At 37.2% G+C, this 19945-nt stretch overlaps 2 protein-coding genes across 2 annotated transcripts; both read left to right on the forward strand.

Moving 5' to 3' along the window:
- Positions 1 to 1888: 1888 nt before the first annotated feature.
- LOC118933044 (olfactory receptor 52N4-like) lies at positions 1889 to 2954 on the forward strand. The gene has a single exon (XM_036927013.2). The coding sequence runs from the start codon at positions 1908 to 1910 to the stop codon at positions 2952 to 2954; it is 1047 nt and encodes a 348-aa protein (XP_036782908.2). The 5' UTR covers positions 1889 to 1907.
- An 11123-nt stretch (positions 2955 to 14077) lies between these two features.
- LOC118933134 (olfactory receptor 56B1) lies at positions 14078 to 17214 on the forward strand. The gene is made up of 2 exons (XM_036927109.2): positions 14078 to 14099; positions 16274 to 17214. Exons 1-2 carry the CDS (start codon positions 14078 to 14080, stop codon positions 17212 to 17214), a joined length of 963 nt encoding a protein of 320 aa, XP_036783004.2.
- Positions 17215 to 19945: the final 2731 nt, after the last annotated feature.

Raw genomic sequence — 19945 nt, forward strand, 5'->3', positions numbered from 1 at the left:
AAACAACGGATTAAATTTCTTATGTATACTGTAATTTTAGGTTTAAACTTGTATCACTGACTGGGCATTTGACAAATGTATTGAAGCTGTATAGGAACTAGAACTTATTGTAAGAATAAAGCCATTTATGAATTAATAAAGTTATCCTTATGAAAAAAGAGCATATTGACATTATTGTTTAGTAGGTATTACAGGGAAAAAATTAAGATGTAGAATTAAGCATTGTCTGTAATTGCCACGATTGGCTTAAATTAAAAACAAGGCTGCAAAAGTGGGTAACTAGAGACACAGAGATAGAGACTGGGGCTTATAGGTGATCATAATGGGTAAAAGTTTATGGAATAAATTTTTTTTTAAAGAGAATAATCGTGAATACAAAATTGTCAGAAATTGCTTTAAAACATTACCTGTAAGGTTTATCTTCCCAATATTGCAAACAATTGTGCTTTGTATATTTAAATCTACATTGGTAAATGATATATGACAATTCTTTGAAATGTTGTAAACCTATTTGTAAACACATTTGTAATTGTATTTAAAACACTAATGAATTCAGGATTGCCATTTTGGTCCTAGAGGAAACATTGTGCATAGAATTGAGACTAACTACTGTAATTGACTATTTTTTCTAAATGAAGATTAATAACAAATCAGAAATGTTAGCTTAAAGCCAAACAGTGAAATTAAATTGAAAATTAGAACTCTTGTAAAATTTAAGTATTAATTTGGAAAGTCCTCATATTAATACCTACTGCATGTTAATAATTTATGTAAGAAGTTTTCCCTGCTTCCCATGATTTGGATTGTGAAATTTAAAAAAATAGAGTAGAATCATCATAGTTAACAATCAACTATAATCACATCCTGTAATTTTAACCTAGAATTTCAAAAAAAGAAAAAAATCTTGCCCCAGCTTTCTTTAATTTCTACTTCATCTGATATTAATATAGCTGCTCCAAATTTTGTGGATTTTCTCTGACAATTGTACATTATTTTACTTTGTTGGTTTTCTTTATCATGTGGCTGTTTGTACTACCTACATACATTTTCATACAGTTGACAGATTTATGTTCACTTGTATAGGGGAATAGGGGAGTTTAAGTAATTTACCTTAATAGTCCAAACCAATACATTTAATCTGATTTTGTCACCTTAATATTTTATGGAGTTCTTTAGGAATCCTTTGTTTTCTCTATTTTATGATGGGGATGTTTTGCTTGGTTAATTTTTTTTTTACAGTGATTTATGCATTTATGTTCTGGTTTTATTTTTAGAGGTTCCTTTTGTGTTTTCCAAATCATAGTTACTATATTTCAGTACTATATTTCATGAAACTATATTTCAGTATTTCTTAAAACATTTTGACACCTGCTCTTTTCAATGGTATCTGAGAAACAGGTAGCTACACTGGGACCCTCAGGCTGACCATTTTCTTAGAATCCTGCTAATCAGAGATTGATAAGGTATTTTATGATCTTGCCCTCACCAATATCTAGCCTGAAAATGAGCCTTCTATGCCCACACTCAAGAAACATCACTATATCTTTTCTTCTCAAAAATAGAATCTAAAGTTTCATGAATTTTCACCTAGATTTTTCTGCCTAGAATATGCACAATTATTAATATTTAAAATATCTTAACAAAAGTAGGTTCAGAAAATAATAACCAAAACTTTACCTTTTATAAGTTGATATTATTTGTCTGTAGGGAACAAGGCAAGTATTAGTCACTAAAACTTATTTGTTGTCTACATTGATGAATGAGTAAATGAATGAATGAGAAATTATTATTTGGCTTAAACAGAGTTTATGCTCATATTCCCTGGAGATCAGGAAAAAAAACACTGCTTGTTTAGCCATTAAAATGTACTTTGGGGAGAAAAGACAAAAGAAATAAAGACAGTGACTATGACCAAGATGTATTTTTCTCTTATCTCTAGGAGGATCCACAAACATTATAAGATGATTAAAGATTGTAACAGCCTGGTCACGCTAATGCTGAACCAGACAGACCTGACCCCAGCCTCATTCATCCTTAATGGGATTCCAGGACTGGAGGACATGCACCTGTGGATTTCCTTCCCGTTCTGCTCCATGTATGTTGTGGCCATGGTAGGAAATTGTGGACTCCTCTACCTCATCCACTATGAGGATGCCCTGCACAGGCCAATGTACTACTTCTTGGCCATGCTTTCCTTTACTGACCTTGTCATGTGCTCTAGTACAATCCCTAAAGCCCTCTGCATCTTCTGGTTCCATTTCAAGGAAATCAGCTTTGATGGCTGTCTGGTCCAGATGTTCCTGGTCCATACCTTCACAGGGATGGAGTCTGGGGTGCTCATGCTTATGGCCCTGGACCGCTACATGGCCATCTGCTACCCTCTGCGCTACTCAACTATCCTCACCAATCCTGTCATTGCAAAGGCTGGGCTCTCCACCTTTCTCAGAGGGATGTTGCTCATCATTCCATTTACTTTCCTCACCAAGCGCCTTCCCTTTTGCAGAGGGCATATAATTCCCCACACCTACTGTGACCACATGTCTATAGCTAAGTTATCCTGTGGAAATATCAAGGCCAATGTTGTGTATGGCCTGATGGTTGCCCTCCTCATCGGGGGCTTTGACATCCTGTGCATCACAGTCTCCTACACCATGATCCTCCGGGCGGTGGTCAGCCTGTCCTCAGCAGACGCTCGGCAGAAGGCCTTCAGCACCTGCACTGCCCACATCTGTGCCATTGTTTTCTCCTACAGCCCAGCTTTCTTCTCCTTCTTTTCCCACCGCTTTGGGGGCCACACGATCTCTCCATCTTGCCATATCATTGTGGCCAATATTTATCTGCTCTTGCCTCCCACTATGAACCCTGTTGTCTATGGGGTGAAAACCAAGCAGATACGAGACTGTGTTATCAGAATCTTTCCAGGTTCTAAGGGTACCAAATCTCATAACATATAAAAGGAACATTTGTTTAGGGTGGGATGAGCAAGCAAAGAATACTTATTTCTGTCTGTTTAGTGAGGAGACTTGCCAAGAATAGGTATCTGGCCTTGCCAGGAAATCATGATGGGCAGTCTATCCCCAGTAAAATTACTGCAGTATAGCAAAATAAATTTCATGCCACATCACCCTCCACATGGGTTTTTTGCCTCCAGTTTCCCAGTAAAACTCAGGTCTCAATAATAATCAGATTCAAGGAAGGATAAAAACTAATGTGAAGCAGGGATAATTAGCCAGAAAACAGAGCCAGGTGAAATTAATGATCTGGGGTCAGATGACCCAAATTGCTCTGTTTTTAAACTGTGAATGTTATTTCCAGTTTGGTAACTGCAATTTAACTCTGGAAAAAATGCACTGTATATTCTTATTATTTATAAAACTTGTCTTTTCTCAATAACTTCTTAAAGATGAAACTAGAAAGTGTACCACGAGGTCATTAGTATAATGAGGTATAAGCCTTTGGGTATCTAATGAGAAAGTATCTGGTCAGGTTTCTCCTAACATGAGCCATTCACATAATTGTCTCCTTCCCAACCAGTGGGTTGTCTGTTTGACTCAAGATAACTTTCAAAGAAGGCACAGTTTGGAGATAGAAGCAGAACTCTTGATGACATTTATGAAATTTTATAATAAGTATATTTCTATAATTATAGGGTTATGGGAAACAATGGTTTCTTTTTTTATTTTGAGCTAAGAATAAAAGGAGAATTGATTAATATTTCTTTATAATATTAAAACATTTGTAAATTAATATGAAGGTGAGAGACTATGAATAATAGTTTTATATCATTGCCATAGATCCCTTAAAGGAGACTGCAGTTGGTTCTTCCTGAACAACTTCTAAAAATCCACATTACTTTTCTCAGATGCTGTTAGTTTATGCTCATTACTTTTATTTTTGATTCATCCTCTAGTGTTTTTCATTTCATAAAGGCACAAAACAAATAAACTCCCTTTACAAAGTCATCCTGTTTTGTTTCTCTATTTATCTGGATAGCAAAATTCTCTAAAGATTGCCAGTGTTCATTCTCTTCACTTACTCATCCTGAAATAATTCTTGCCCCCTTATGGCTTCCAGAATATCTTCCATCTCATCACTTCACTGAAGTAGCTTTTGTCAATTTTAAAATTACTTTCATGTCACTAAATCTAGTAGATCTTTCTCTATGCCCATCTTGTCCTACCTGTCAACAATATTGACTACAGTTGATTAATCCCTTTGTCTAGAAACCCTCAGTCTCCTTGACTTCTGGAATACATCACACAGAGAATACTTCCTATATAGTCCCATTTGTTTTTCCTTTTCCTCTGCATTTCTTTAGGCTAGCCTATCCCTGAGTTCAGCTCTCATTGAACCCAAATGCCTTTGTATGCTAATGACTCCCAAACTGATTAACTCATTAATGGATTCATGGACACTCAGGTGCAAGTTCAAGATGGAACTTCATGGTACCTTTTTATTAATGGCATGCTAACTCTGTCATTTCTAGCTCCCTTTCTTGTTTGGCTGTTTGTTTTTATTTTCATTTCCTTACCTCACTCCCAATCCTCAGGCCTGTCGTCCTTTGGCATTCTGTTCATACAGAATATATTTTTAAATATGTGAATATGAAGTCATTTATTAAATGTTTATTTTAGAAACTTACACCTGTTTATTTTGCTAAAATTTTATTATGTTGCTTACTTTCAACTCTTATTATTTTTAAATGTATTTATGTTTTCATGTATACTTCACTTCTTGCTCATGATTATTTTATAGACTTCCCGAGCATGCAAGCAACACTATTTTCTTAATCATTCCCTGATTATGGATATCTTTTTTTCAGTGTCTCTCTGTCATCACAAATAATACTACAATGAACAGCTTTGCTCACATACACACATATACACATGCATGTGTGCCCTTATGAAACTGGGGACTTTATTCAGAATACAAAGGAGTGGGTTAGTGGAGTCATAGTCTCTGAACCTTACCTTTAATGAAGCAGTCTTTAGACTGACTGGTGATGAACTTTCCAATAGAGACAGGGAGAGCCAGAAGACAATGAAATGATATTTTTGAAGTGCTGGAAAAATACTTCCAACTTGGAAATATAATTGAATAGAAAATTCTTGGAGAAAAATGACAAAATAAGTATTTACTTACATAAAGGCTGAGAGGAAATGCTATAAAGTATGTTATTCAGAATATAGAATAATGATTACTCAATGAAGCACAGAACTGCAGATATAAATGAAACCATCAGGAAGAAGAAAAGTTAGTTGGAGGTAATTATGAAAAAACATTTACTCTTTAAAATAGGGAGAATAACATAATGGAAAAAAAAGAAACTTATGTAAAGGTAAAATACACAGCAGTAAAACACAACAGGTGGGAAGAGAGTGAATAGAGTCAAAATCTTGTATTTACATTAATAAAAGTAACATACAATGAAATCAAGAACTGGTTCTTTGAGAATATAAACAAAATAGATAAGCCTCTATCCAGACTTAATTAACAGAAAAAGAGAATCAACACACATCAACCGAATCAGAAACGAGAATGGAAAAATCATGACAGACTCCACAGAAATAAAAAGAATTATTAAAGACTACTATGAAAACCTATACACTAACAAGCTGGAAAACTTAGAAGAAATGGACAACTTCCAAGAAAAATGCAACCTTCCAAGACTGACCAAGGAAGAAACGAAAGTTAAACAAACCAATTATGAGCAAAGAAATTAAAATGATAATCAAAAAACTACCCAAGAACAAAATCCCCGGGCCAGACGGATTTACCTGGGAATTTTATCAGACATACAGAGAAGACATAATACCCATTCTCCTTAAAGTTTTCCAAAAAATAGAAGAGGAGGGAATACTCCCAAACTCGTTCTATGAAGCCAACATCACCCTAATACCAAAACCAGGTAAAGACCCCACCAAAAAAGAAAATTACAGACCAATATCCCTGATGAAAGTAGATGCAAAAATAGTCAATAAAATATTAGCAAACCGAATTCAAAAATATATCAGAAGGATCATACACCATGACCAAGTGGGATTCATCCAAGGGATGCAAGGATGGTACAACATTCAAAAATCCATCAACATCATCAACCACATAAACAAAAAGAAGGTCAAAAACCACATGATCATCTCCATAAATGCTGAAAAAGCATTTGACAAAATTCAACATCCATTCATGATAAAAACTCTCAGCAAAATGGGTATAGAGGGCAAGTACCTCAACATATAAAGGCCATATATGATAAAACCCACAGCTAACATCATACTGAACAGTGAGAAGCTGAAAGCTTTTCCTCTGAGATCTGGAACAAGACAAGGATGCCCACTCTCCCCACTGTTATTTTCCATAGTACTGGAGGTCCTAGCCACAGCAATTAGACAAAGCAAAGAAATACAAGGTATCCAGATTGGTAAAGAAGAAGTTAAACTGTCACTATTTGCAGATGACATGATATTGTACATAAAAAACCCTAAAGACTCCACTCCAAAACTACTAGAACTGATATTGGAATACAGCAAAGTTGCAGGATACAAAATTAACACACAGAAATCTGTGACTTTCCTATACACTAACAATGAACTAATAGAAAGAGAAATCAGAAAGACAATTCCATTCACAATTGCATCAAAAAGATTAAAATACTTAGGAATAAACCTAACCAAAGAAGTGAAAGACCTATACCCTGAAAACTGTAAGACACTCTTAAGAGAAATTAAAGAGGACAGTAACAAACGGAAACTCATCCCATGCTCTTGGCTAGGAAGAATTAATATCGTCAAAATGGCCATCCTGCCCAAAGCAATATCCAGATTTGATGCAATCCCTATCAAATTACCAACAGCATTCTTCAACGAACTGGAACAAATAGTTCAAAAATTCATATGGAAACACCAAAGACCCCGAATAGCCAAAGCAATCCTGAGAAAGAAGAATAAAGTAGGGGGTATCTCACTCCCCAACTTCAAGCTCTACTACAAAGCCATAGTAATCAAGACAATTTGATACTGGCACAAGAACAGAGCCACAGACCAGTGGAACAGACTAGAGAATCCAGACATTAACCCAGACATATGTGGTCAATCAATACACCATAAAAGAGCCATGGACATACAAAGGGGAAATGACAGTCTCTTCAACAGATGGTGCTGGCAAAACTGGAAAGCTACATGTAAGAGAATGAACCTGGACCAATGTCTAACCCCATGCACAAAAGTAAATTCAAAATGGATCAAAGACCTGAATGTAAGTCATGAAACCATAAAACTCTTAGAAAAAAACATAGGCAAAAATGTCTTGGACATAAACATTAGCTACTTCTTCATGAACATATCTCCCTGAGCAAAGAAAACAAAAGCAAAAATGAACAAGTGGGACTATATCAAGCTGAAAATATTCTGTGCAGCAAAGGACACCATCAATAGAACAAATAGGTACCCTACAGTGTGGGAGAATATATTTGTAAATGACAGATCCGATAAAGGCTTGACATCCAAAAGATATAAAGAGCTCACACTCCTCAACAAACAAAAAGTAAATAATCTAATTAAAAAATGGGCAGAGGAACTGAACAGACAGTTTTCCAAAAAAGAAATTCAGATGGCCAACAGACACATGAAAAGATGCTCCACATTGCTAGTTATCAGAGAAATGCAAATTAAAACCACAATGAGATATCACCTCACACCAGTAAGAATGGCTACCATTCAAAGGACAAACGACAACAAATGTTGACAAGGTTGTGGAGAAAGGGGAACCCTCCTACACTGCTGGTGGGAATGTAAATTCGTTCAGCCATTGTGGAAAGCAGTATGGAGGTTCCTCAAAATGCTCAAAATAGACTTACCATTTGACCTAGGAATTCCACTTCTAGGAATTTACCCTAAAAATGCAGCACTCCAGTTTGAAAAAGACAGATGCACCCCTATGTTTATCGCAGCACTATTTACAATAGCCAAGAAATGGAAGCAACCTAAGTGTCCATCAGTAGATGAATGGATAAAGAAGATGTGGTACATATACACAATGGAATATTATTCAGCCATAAGAAGAAAACAAATACTACCATTTGCAACAACATGGATGGAGCTAGAGGGTATTATGCTCAGTGAAATAAGCCAAGTGGAGAAAGACAAATACCAAATGATTTCACTCATCTGTGGAGTATGAGAACAAAGAAAAACTGAAGGAACAAAACAGCAGCAGAATCACAGAACCCAAGAATGGACTAACAGTTACCAAAGGGAAAGAGACTGGGGAGAATGGGAGGGTAGGGAGGGATAAGGGTGGGGAAAAAGAAAGGGGGTATTATGCTGAGCATGTATAATGTGGGCGGTGGGGGAAATGGGAGGGCTGTGCAAAACAGAGAAGACAAGTGGTGATTCTACAACATTTTGCTATGCTGATGGACAGTGACTGTAATGGGGTTTGTGGGGAGGAGACTTGGTGTAGGGGAGAGCCTAATAAACATAATATTCTTCATGTAATTGTAGATTAATGATAACAAAAAAGGGGGGATTACTCCCTGATAGGATAAAATTAACTTCAAATCAACGATTAATGCATGCTTTACATATCCTTAATTTTGATCTTTTTAAGGGTGTCGGATGATCAGCTATGGAAGTACATTTTTCTGATAATATTTCTTTCTCTTAAAAAAAAAGCAGTTCCTGTGTGGTGGTCTCCAGTAGGTTCTTCACAATGGTATAAAGGTCGTATCAAAGTGTGGGCAAATGGTTTATGTTTATACAGAGGATCAAAGCCTTATTTGGCTACCCATAAAATGAATAAAGATACGATATGAAGAAGAACTTCCAACATCAACATCCTCTGGAAGAGTCATTCCAGAAGATGACCATCAAAAAAACTTCAACAAAGATTCTGGCGCTGTTGCAGTTGTAGCTGTATTCATCTCGTCAGTTCCTGGACTTGCCATTGGAGTGCAGAAGGAGATATCTAAGCTGGCATGTGCATACAGTAAAACAACAAATTTGACTGGATCTATATTGTCAGAACTCCACCAAGAATTAGGAGAAGTGCAAGTTGCAGTGCTCCAAAATCATGCGACTATAGACTATCTACTGTTAAGAGAACATATGGGATGTGAACAGTTCCCAGGAATGTGTTGTTTTAATTTGTCTGATTTTTCTCAAACTATTTAAATTCAGTTAGACAATATCCATCATTATTGATAAGTTTTCACAAATGCCTAGGGTACCTAACTGGTTTTCTTGGTTTCACTGGATATGGCTGGTAATTGTAGGTCTGGTTTTGTTATGTATCTGTATTCCTATTCTGTTAATGTGTGTATGCAATTTAATTAGTAGTTTGTTAAAACCTATACATGCTTATGTTACTCTACAAGAAGTTATGTCAAAGAAATAATCAATCTTCCCATGTTTTCTTCCGTCTGCTACTTCTATAGCTTTTCTTCTTCCTTCCTAATTACAGCCCTTTAGTAGAATTCGTGCCTCATATCGAAAATTACCGAGTATCATAATTCTTCCAAGTGGTAAAGATGCCTCAAGACAAATGCTGGGCATAGAAGCCACAGAGCATAAATCTGCAAAGAAGTAAAAAGCTAACCTTTTCAAACAATATTGCTTCTCTCTCACTTACCAACTTTATATTTCCCTGTATGGCCCCAGAAGATGGCTGGTTAGCCAGAGACGGGTAAGATTCCTCAAGGGAGGAACAACCTAAGGCAGGCACAGTCGCTGGGGGGCCATCAGGTGAGAAATTGGGGATCAACAGAGGGGAGGCTTAGAACCTCACCCCCCCTGTTTTGAGAGAAATCTTCTGCATCCGTGGATGTTGTCTTGCCCTTGTCTAGCTTGGATTAATACTTAGTCTACAGGCACAGACCTGATCATCTACATTTGCCCTCTTACAGCACTAAATTATGTTTTCTACCTTTATCTTGCATCTACCTACCACTTCAGCATTTTATTTAAAAAAAAATAGGGGAGAAATGTGGGATTCACATATAAATCAAGTATAAAAATCAAATGAATAATCATATCTGACTTGATTGTTTATAGTTCATGATGCGTGATCAAAACCGAAAGTTTCTGTGATGACTGCCCTTGCACTGTTCACCACGTAAGAACTTATTCACTATGTAAGAACTTGTTTACCATGTAAGAACTTGTTTGTTATGCTTCAGAAGATTGGAGACTGTTGAGAATTAGGCTTGGGGTTAATTAATGATTGTGCATTGAGTCCCCTATACAGAATTTTATTGTTGTTAACAACCATTTGATCAATAAATATGAGAGATGCCCTCTCAAAAAAAAAAGTCAGTATGAACAAGAAAACTATTAATGACAAAGACTTGAAATGGGAGAATGGATACTATAACTGGTTCATATTAACCTCCCCATGCAATTTATATCTGTATCTTGAATAGTGAAAAAATCTGATTTACAAAGCTCAATAAAGATTTGGGAGTATGTTTCTAACACCCTAAAAAAAAAGTAACATACACTATTTTAATAGACATTAATAAGTAAATAATGTATATTATAATATATATGTTAACCTCTGCAATAAAATAAAGGAATGAGTAGCAAAACTAACATTGAAGATACCAGAATAATATTAACTATTTAGTCCAGAAATGGCAAGTGGAACAAAGAAAAAAAGAACAGATGGGACTAAATTAAAACAATGGGAACATAGTAAACTTGAAAAAAATTATGCCAGTAATTACGTTAGCATAAGCTGACTAAGCAATAAAATTGGGAGACAATGAGTGAAGATAAGAAAATATCCTCAATTAAAAAAAACCAACTATATGATTTTTGAAGATATATATTGTATACTATACAAGAAAAATCTTGTGTGGCTATAGTAGACCAAACTGATTTTAACACAATAAGTTTTAGGAGTGATAAAATATAACATTTCATAGTGATTGCAGTAACAATTTATGGGAAAATATAAAATCCTTAATTTTGAATGGGCTTAATATCCTTATAGATATATACACATATATACATATACACAGAAGAAACTGATAGGACTAGAAGAGGAAATCAATAAAGCCACAATGAAATAGTTGGATATTTTAACACATCTGGTCAGTAATTGGAGAGCAAGGAGTTAGAAAAAGCAAACTGGTTATAGAAGATTTGAACAAGATAAGCAAATTGACCTATTTGGTCTATACAGAAAACAATAAACAACAGCTTTGAAGGACAGTTTTGATTTCTCAAAAGAACATAAAATATATACCAACATAAGCAATAATAGGATATTAAGAACAACCTTATCCCAATACATTTGAAAATGTAGATGAAATGTACATTGAAAACACTACAAGTGATCTAGGAAGAAATTGAAGGTCATAGTAGTCATAAATCTAAAAAGAAATTGAAAGTTACCTAAAAATCTCCATGAGCATGTGCATGTGTGTGTGTGTGTGTGTGTGTTTGGGATTATATAATAATACGTTATAACCAAGTGAGACTTATTGTTGGAATTCAAAGTTGATTGAATACACAAAAGATTATCAAATTAAAATGCCACAAAAAGATTTGAAAAGGAAAGTAATTATTTTGATAGATTAAGAAAAAATTCTGTTTTAAATGAACATCCATTCACGACAAAAACACTTGGCTAAATTTAGAAGTAATTTCCTTAACTTGATAAAAGGTATGGACCAAAACCTCTAGAGCTAATGTCCTAATTAACAGTGAAATATTAAAATCTCACTGAGAACTATAAGACAAGGATGTCAATTCTTCCCATTTCTATTCAACATTGTACTAGAGGTCCAAAGAGAAGAATAAAATAAGAAAAGGAGGAAAAAAGACATTAATAATGGAAAGACTAGAAACAAATGAAAATGGAAACACAACACACCAAAAAATTGGGAATGTTACAAAAGCAGTTCTTAGAGGGAAGTGTATAGCAATAAATGCATACATTAAGAAAAATAAATGTGGCCAAACCGTATTTGCTTCAGGTCATTTTTTACCAGATCCCTTACACTCCACTGGGATAGCCATTTGGCTGTCCAAGCTTCCTATTAGTCTTGGGTGTTTCCCAGAGTCCACACCCTCTCCCCAGATTTGTCAGTTTCCACAGATCAGCAATGGATTGCCCAACATTAATATATTGTCCCACAATTGGGGTCCACATGGGTATCAGCATCCCATACCAGGTTCTGGGGTGGACTGGTCTAACTTGACTTTTATTCCTACAGTGAATGTGGCTTGATCAAGATTTTCAAAGTTGGTTAGCCCAAATTTCCAAAGGAGTGTGGTTATCCCAATTCCTTAAGAATTTGTTGCACTTCCTCTATGGATTTCTAAGGTCCCACCTTCCCAGGGAGATCCCCCTCACTGGGCCAGACTTCCCTGCTGGCTAGAATAGGCCGGTTTATTAGGGAGTGAGCTTCTTAAGGCCCTGAGCCCTGTGATGGCACAGCTGCAGGGGGTGTGCTGGGTGATGCGCATTTTCTCTGTTTCTGCCCAGAGAACTTCTCTACCGCCATACCGCATAGCTGCACCATCCATGACTGGTTGCTTCCCTGGCTGGGCTTTGGCAGCTCTGTCAACACGCTCAGCTGGGGTGTATTCTCTCGTGAACGTTTCCTGAACTAAGGGCTGGCAGGCAGGCTGCGGTCGCTATTACTATTGCTGTGCTTACGCTTTCCTTTGCATTAGAGGTTGGAATGAACAAACTGTCAATCACCACAACATACCCCCAACCCTGCCCGCATTCTCCTCCCTTTCTAGGGATTTTCTTTGCTGTGGTGCACTGTGCACAGTTTTTCAGACAAGTCCATGAAAGCAGCCTGTGTTTTGGGGGCACCCCTGTGCTCACATGGCAGTCCACAAGCCTGTGACATATGAGCCACCCTCTCCCCAGAGAGGCCACCTCAGGATTCCCTGTGGATGCCTCTTTCCCAAGGCCCACTTCTCTGAGCTCCTGGTGGCTCAACAGTTGTTGCCTTGCAACCTCCTTGGAGCTTCCCAGATAAAATCTGCAACAGGCCTCTGTATGTGGAGTGAGGGAGAGACCCAAGAAAGAGGCAGGCCACTCCATGTGGATAGGTGACAGGTTTAAGAAGCAGAGAACTTACATATGAGGCTTATCTTGGGTGGCTGCAAGATAAGTAGATCTCAGTACCCACTTGCAGAATCTTAAGTTTACACAGAGGCCCTAACTGAGTTCAGTTGTCAGTACTGTCCAGATGGTCAAAACAACATGGCTCTGTCCTTGGGGCAGCTTCTGGGAGCAGGGAATGGAAGTAGAACCCGCTTCGCAAGGACAGCGGAAGGACTGATGAGCTTCCCATTGCCAGGATCCAGCCCATGGGCCAACCTGTGAACCAGTGGTCTGGTTCTCTTGATGACCTCTCCCAACAAATATATATATTTTGAGATTTATGAATACCTTCTCCTTTAATGATATTTTTTTTAAAGCACAATCTCCTAACTACATATTTAGAATCCCCTTAAATTTTGTGCTCAAGATCAATTTAAATACTAGCAAAATCATACACCATTTTTAGACTCTCTTTGGTTTCATAAATTAAGGTATTTTTCTGTTTATGTAATTTCTCAAGTTACATTAATAAGAAGCATTTCTCTAAGTTAATCTCCTTCCTGCCCTTTTGGGATTTCACATCCTAAGAATTCAGCTTTCCTTATTAAGGGCTGTTCTCTCCTGTCTCCAAAGGAGGTCTATTATCCTTACATCACTGAGTGCCTGCTACTCCCCATAAATTACAGAGCTCATTCATATGTGCCTTGTGTCAGCTGAGAACACATCCTCATCTCCTGTGAAAGCTCTTTCGTCAGAATTGTGTGTCTTTGCCAAGTAGGAAACCCCTGCCATAGGCAGGAAGTCAGACCGTGGATCTCTGCTCATGACCACAGTGAGTACTAAACCTTGGCATCGTCACGTTCTGCAGAATCCCAGAGCTTCCGGCAGCTCAGCCTTAACCGTTTCCTGTGTTGTTTTGGCACCATTGAGCCCTTCCTCTGCCCTGGCAGGATATAGAGGCTTGGAAAGCCTTTCTTAGGGGTTAACAGATAGCATTAGAAAATATGAAGTTTGTATGGTGCTCCAGAAGTTATCTAGTCTGTAAAACAACTACCAGGTTATCTTTGGGGCTAATATATGAACTGTTTTGCATAGTAGAATCACATTCCACGTCCTGCTGACTTCTAATTGTTTAAAATATATTAAAAACAATTACTTCTTTTCTGTGAGCTCCAACATGCTCTTTCTCTTAACTGTATCGCACAAGTATCAGGTAAAATATTCAAAAGATAATGGGACAACGTAAAAAATACAGGATGTGGGTTTGATACAAGGATGTATAATAATAAATGGAAATTTGGCAAAAATACCAGGCCTTGTACAGTCAAATGGATTAAATGTTTCCAAGCTTTCAAGATTACATGTTTCCATTGGGCTGAAATCCTTCATAACTCTCATCTGAAAGTCCAATGCCAAACTAGCTTCACCTCCAAGCCAGTTATTTGTTAAAATTTTCTAAGAATACTTTGGATGATGTTAGTGTTTATCAAATTATATCCTTAAAAAAGGATAATTTACTCATGATTTGGCATTACTGTTTTAAGCAAACAGAGCCAGCAAGAAATATCTGGGAACAAAATGTATCTGGCATTCATATGTATCTTCTCTTGTTAGTGACAACAGTAGAGAATGTTCATTTATTTCAGATTTTTTTTCTGCATTTAGAAGTAGTAATATCAAGAATAAACCCATAACTAATAAAATTAAATTGCTGATAATTCTAAACATTTCATTTGAAAATTTCAGTACACAATTTTCCAGTCTCTCTCTCCTTGTTTTCTTTTGCTGATAAGCCTACAAAAGCTTCCACCACGACAAAATACTGGTAAAAAAGTGTCTTGTAAAATCAACAATTTTAGTAAATGGCAAATATTCTGTGTTTCTGAAGGTCAGGATATAAACTGAGGAAACTGGGATGACACTTAATGGATTATTCACGTCGGAGATGCCTTATGCACTATAAAAGAATTAGAAGTCATTTGAAAGAAAGTGTGAGGGTATGAATTAGGCTAGGGAATACTTATATTAGAATTATCAGATTGCTCACAAAAAGAATGAAGCACGGGGAGAGGCAAGTATGACCAGGTAAGCTTATGGAGGCAGTGCTAGTGAAGAAAAGGGTTTCATGAGGACAATACAAATAGAAATCAGCAGGATAAGGAAGCGATTGTTTGTGGAAAGGGGAGGCTGGTTTGTGAGTTTCGGCTTTGGCTGGTTGGGTCCCTGAACAGGATTAAAAAGTATAAGAAAAACAACAGGATCTGAGGGCAAATAGTGGGTCCAGTTTTGAACATGGTTCTGATTACTTGATGGCTAGTTCTCCAATATGATAGACAGTAATTCTTGTTCATTAAGTAAAATCAAAAGCATCGTGTTATCTTTAGCTAAATCCTGTATTTATTGTCTCTTTATGTTCTCAAAGATTCAACCAGAAAGAAATAATAATTTTCCATGCTTTGTCTCATTATATGACTTTTTAAATTGACAAATTCAGTCATAATCACTTAACTAGCTTTCAGGCTATTTTTTTGCGACTGCCTCAGAAGTACCCACAAAGTAGGGTACCAGAGAAAAGCTGTTCCCCTTCCAATCTGTAACATGCTTTATGTTTACAAATCTTTACAGTCCAAGATACCAGATTTTTGGAATGCTATATCAAACATGAATGGGCATCTATAACCACATGAAATTGTGCAGCTACAAAGTTTAATCTCTCATAGTTCTGCATTTAAAAAAATCTACTTATTGTTAGTTTATTAAAACCCTGAATCAAGCATGACTGTGACAGATATGAAGAAAACAAACCTGAAGAAAAATTCACCTGATTCTGCAGAATTTCTGTAGAGACAAAGAAAGGTTAAAAAAAAAAACCCAAAAAACTAGAATTCCATTTATGTAGTGGTTCCAACCTGTAGGAACTGAGGACAATACATATAGAGATTTGAGACTCATGCAGAATTTTCCCTGAGTAATCAACAGGGGTAGTTGCTACTTTTAAATTTCCCTTGTACAGCTGAAGCCCTGGAACTTCATTGTAACTTACCTTAATTTACTATAAGACATGGGCTACAGAATTCATTTTGTTGTAGCACCAAACTACACTATGTGGAAATATTTTTAAAACAACGTTTAATGATGATTATGCTCACAGAAAACAACTTTGAAAAACATTTCTCTTTCTCTTAGGAAAATATGTCTGCATCTCTGAAAGGCTCGAATAGCTCCAAATTCCAGGTCTCCGAGTTTATCCTGATGGGATTCCCAAGCATTCACAGCTGGCAGCACTGGCTCTCCCTGCCCCTGGCTCTGCTCTACATGTCCACTCTTGGTGCTAATATCCTCATCCTCATCCTCATATGCCAGGACCGTGCTCTTCAGCAGCCTATGTTCCATTTCCTAGGCGTCCTCTCTGTTGTGGACATGGGCCTGGCCACCACCATTATGCCCAAGATCCTGGCCATCTTCTGGTTTGATGCCAAGATCATTAGCCTCCCCCAGTGTTTCGCTCAAATTTACGCCATTCACTGCTTCGTGGGCATGGAGTCTGGTATCTTCCTCTGCATGGCTTTTGATAGATATGTAGCTATTTGTCACCCTCTTCGCTATCCATCGATTGTCACCAATGCCTTAATCTTAAAAGTTACCCTGTTCATGGTGCTTAGAAATGGCTTGTTTGTCATCCCAGTGCCTGTGCTGGCTGCCCAGCGACACTACTGCTCCAGGAATGAGATTGACCACTGCCTGTGCTCTAACCTTGGGGTCACGAGTCTGGCCTGTGATGACAGGAGGCCAAACAGCATTTGCCAGCTGGTTCTGGCATGGCTTGGGATGGGGAGTGACCTAGGTCTTATCTTGTTGTCCTATACTTTGATTCTGCGCTCTGTACTTCAGCTGAATTCACCAGAAGCTGCATCCAAGGCTCTTAGCACTTGCAGCTCCCATCTCATCCTGATCCTCTTCTTCTACACAGTCATCGTAGTGATTTCAGTAACTCATCTGGCAGACACTCAGGCTGCTTTGATTCCAGTTCTGCTCAACGTGCTGCACAATATCATCCCGCCTGCCCTCAACCCAATAGTCTATGCACTTAGGACTAAAGAACTTAGGGCAGGCTTCCAAAAGGTGTTTTCTTTGAATTTAGGAAAGAAATAAGGCAGGCACTGGAGACATTCTCCATGACATACATGAACTCAGTTTCTTTGAGAGTGAGTAGCAGAATTTCAGAGTTGATGGGGAAAGTGAATGTCTTTGAGATGTCTTTTTCACATTTTAATATAAACAATTGTGAAACCATCTGAAAAATGACTTCACAGTAGCTCCAAAATATTGGCAAGAGCTAAATATATGTGAGAAAAGGTAGGACAATCAGATAGGTTACAAAACCAGAATTAATGACTTCTTTCTCACCCCTGAAATAAAAATGAATATAAGAACAAACATAAACACACACATACACATGTATAATCAATGAAATAAGTGCTTGGTACATGATTACAGATCATGCTTCTTCACTGATAGCTGTGACGTGGAAGCCACGTGCATCTTGCCTGAACGAGTGTCATTCCAGTAATATGAATGCAGAGACAGTTGAAAACACTTCAGATGAGCAAAGCTCGACTGGACTGTGACGGGGCTCTAGAGTGAATACAGCAAGATGACCAGACTTGGACAAACAGAACCCAAAAGATATAAATAGGTTGATAGATAGATGAGAGAGAGAGAGAGAGAAATAAAGAAATACCAAAGGACCCATTGCTTGCTCCATTTGCCTCTGCAAGTCTGTTCACTGCCTGCACTGTTGTGCACCCTGGAGGTCTGAAGCTCATGCTGTACAACCCAGGCTCCTTTGCCTTCCAGCATTCTGTTGGGTTGAGCCAATGGGAGTCATTGGCAGGAGATCAGCAGGCAAAAGGAGAGAGCTCTGGGAGATTTATTCTACTTCCAGCCTGCTTTGACATGAGCGTTCTGACCGGATGTGTCCCTTAAGTACTTGCAGGAAGCCTATGTATGTGCTGTGTGCTGCAGCAACAGCTCTGACAATTCTACCCAGGAACAATTTTTTCTTTTCTTTCCTCTTCAGGGCAAGAAAGTGATCAAGTCTTTACGATATTGGTGTCCGGGTCCCTAATGTCCATTATTTTTTTTTGACAGTAATTTTTGTTCTCTTAATCCCACCTACAACTCAGTTCAGAGCAACTTCATTAAATTCTCTTCAGACTCCCATCTGTGTTTCTTGCCAGGACTCTGAATTACAAACCAGCATTCCCCACACAGGTACCACCTCTACTACAACTGCTCATCGGCGGCTGTGACCACAGCCACACAGGGACACAGGCAGCTGCAGTGGATGAGGAGATCTCCACATGAACAGAAATAAAGAAATCTAGAAAGCAGATGCAAGATTTTTATCCCAGCAAGAAAAATCTCACCCAGAGAAAATTGTCTTCTCTTTTTCATGATCTTAAAACCAAAGCATAGCAGAAATAAGTCTTAGCCTATTAGTGTCATGTATGTCATTATGATCTGGGCTTGTTCTCACTGAGCCCATGCCGAGAGTGTTTCATTAACTAGCTGGAATATTTTATGTATTATCTCCTGAGAAATGAGGATTACTTTGGGTTGTAGAACCACCAGATGCTAGTAACTCTATTACACATTGTATACTGTCACTCATCTTCCAGAGATATCACCTTCCTTAGATATAAAAGGTATATTCTATCTGTTTGCAGGTATAATGAAAATGATGTGAAAGATATTCCTTATTAACCTGGCTTTCTACACAAACTGGAACTTATTTATGTCCATTTAAAGGTTAAAGAAGAGAAAGGATATAATGTCCTATGGACTCATAAAATTACTTTCCTTAATGATACACTTCAGGATAAGATAATTTAATAAAATAACTGTTTGATATTTTCTATAAAGATACAAGAGGATGGTATTTTTTAAAATAAGAATGACCATGATAAGGGAGAAATTCAATGTAACAAAAGAGAAATGACATGCTATTCCAGCAAAGATAACTTACCTGTTATGATCTAACAGAACTGAAAAGTCAGGAATCTGTGCAAGCATACTGTACCTTAGACCAACACCAGCCAAAAGTATGTGATTTAGTACAAGGACAGAGAGGCTTACCATAGAAGAAAGGGGGAAAGTGAGAGTGGTTTCCTAATTCAGAAATTTGAATTCCATGATTCCATGGGAACCAACTATTTCTTATTCCTTTGAGCTACATGGTCTTTATCTCCTTTGTGTGTGTGTGTGTGTGTGAAAGAGAGAGAGAGAGAGAGAGAAAGACGGAGATGGGTAGAGAGAGAAAACTGATATAATTTTTTCTCTTCATGTAGTTCAGATTTCTCTACCCATCTATTAATGTGGCCAGCTGTGCATTCAGATTTCCTGGAGTCTGAAGCCCATATAAATTTCACTTTTTAAAAATAACAAAAATACAAATAAACATTAAGGTTGAATGAGTAAAGAGTTAATGCAATTTTGAAAGCGGACATAGGTCACAAAATCCTGAAAAAAATAACATCTTAACTAATTTACTGCCTGGTAAATATCTATAACAGAATTTAAACAGAAGTTTTTGTTCTGATATAATTTCAAGCTTATATAATAGTTGTAAATCTAGAACAAGAAATTCTGTATACTTTTTACACAGATTCACCAATAGTTTACATTTTGCCCACTTACTTCATCATTTTTCTCTTTCCATTTGTACTTATGTATATTTATAAACTGCTTTTTTTTCTGAGCAATTTGAAAGCAAGTTGGTTGTTTACTCTGAAATATTTCAGTGCATATTTTCTAAGAATAAAGACACTGATTTATATAAGCACAAAATAGACAACAAAATCAGGAAAATGGCATTGATACT

The sequence above is a fragment of the Manis pentadactyla genome, chromosome 9, assembly GCF_030020395.1.
Source record: "Manis pentadactyla isolate mManPen7 chromosome 9, mManPen7.hap1, whole genome shotgun sequence".
NCBI classification, from domain to species: Eukaryota; Metazoa; Chordata; class Mammalia; order Pholidota; family Manidae; genus Manis; species Manis pentadactyla.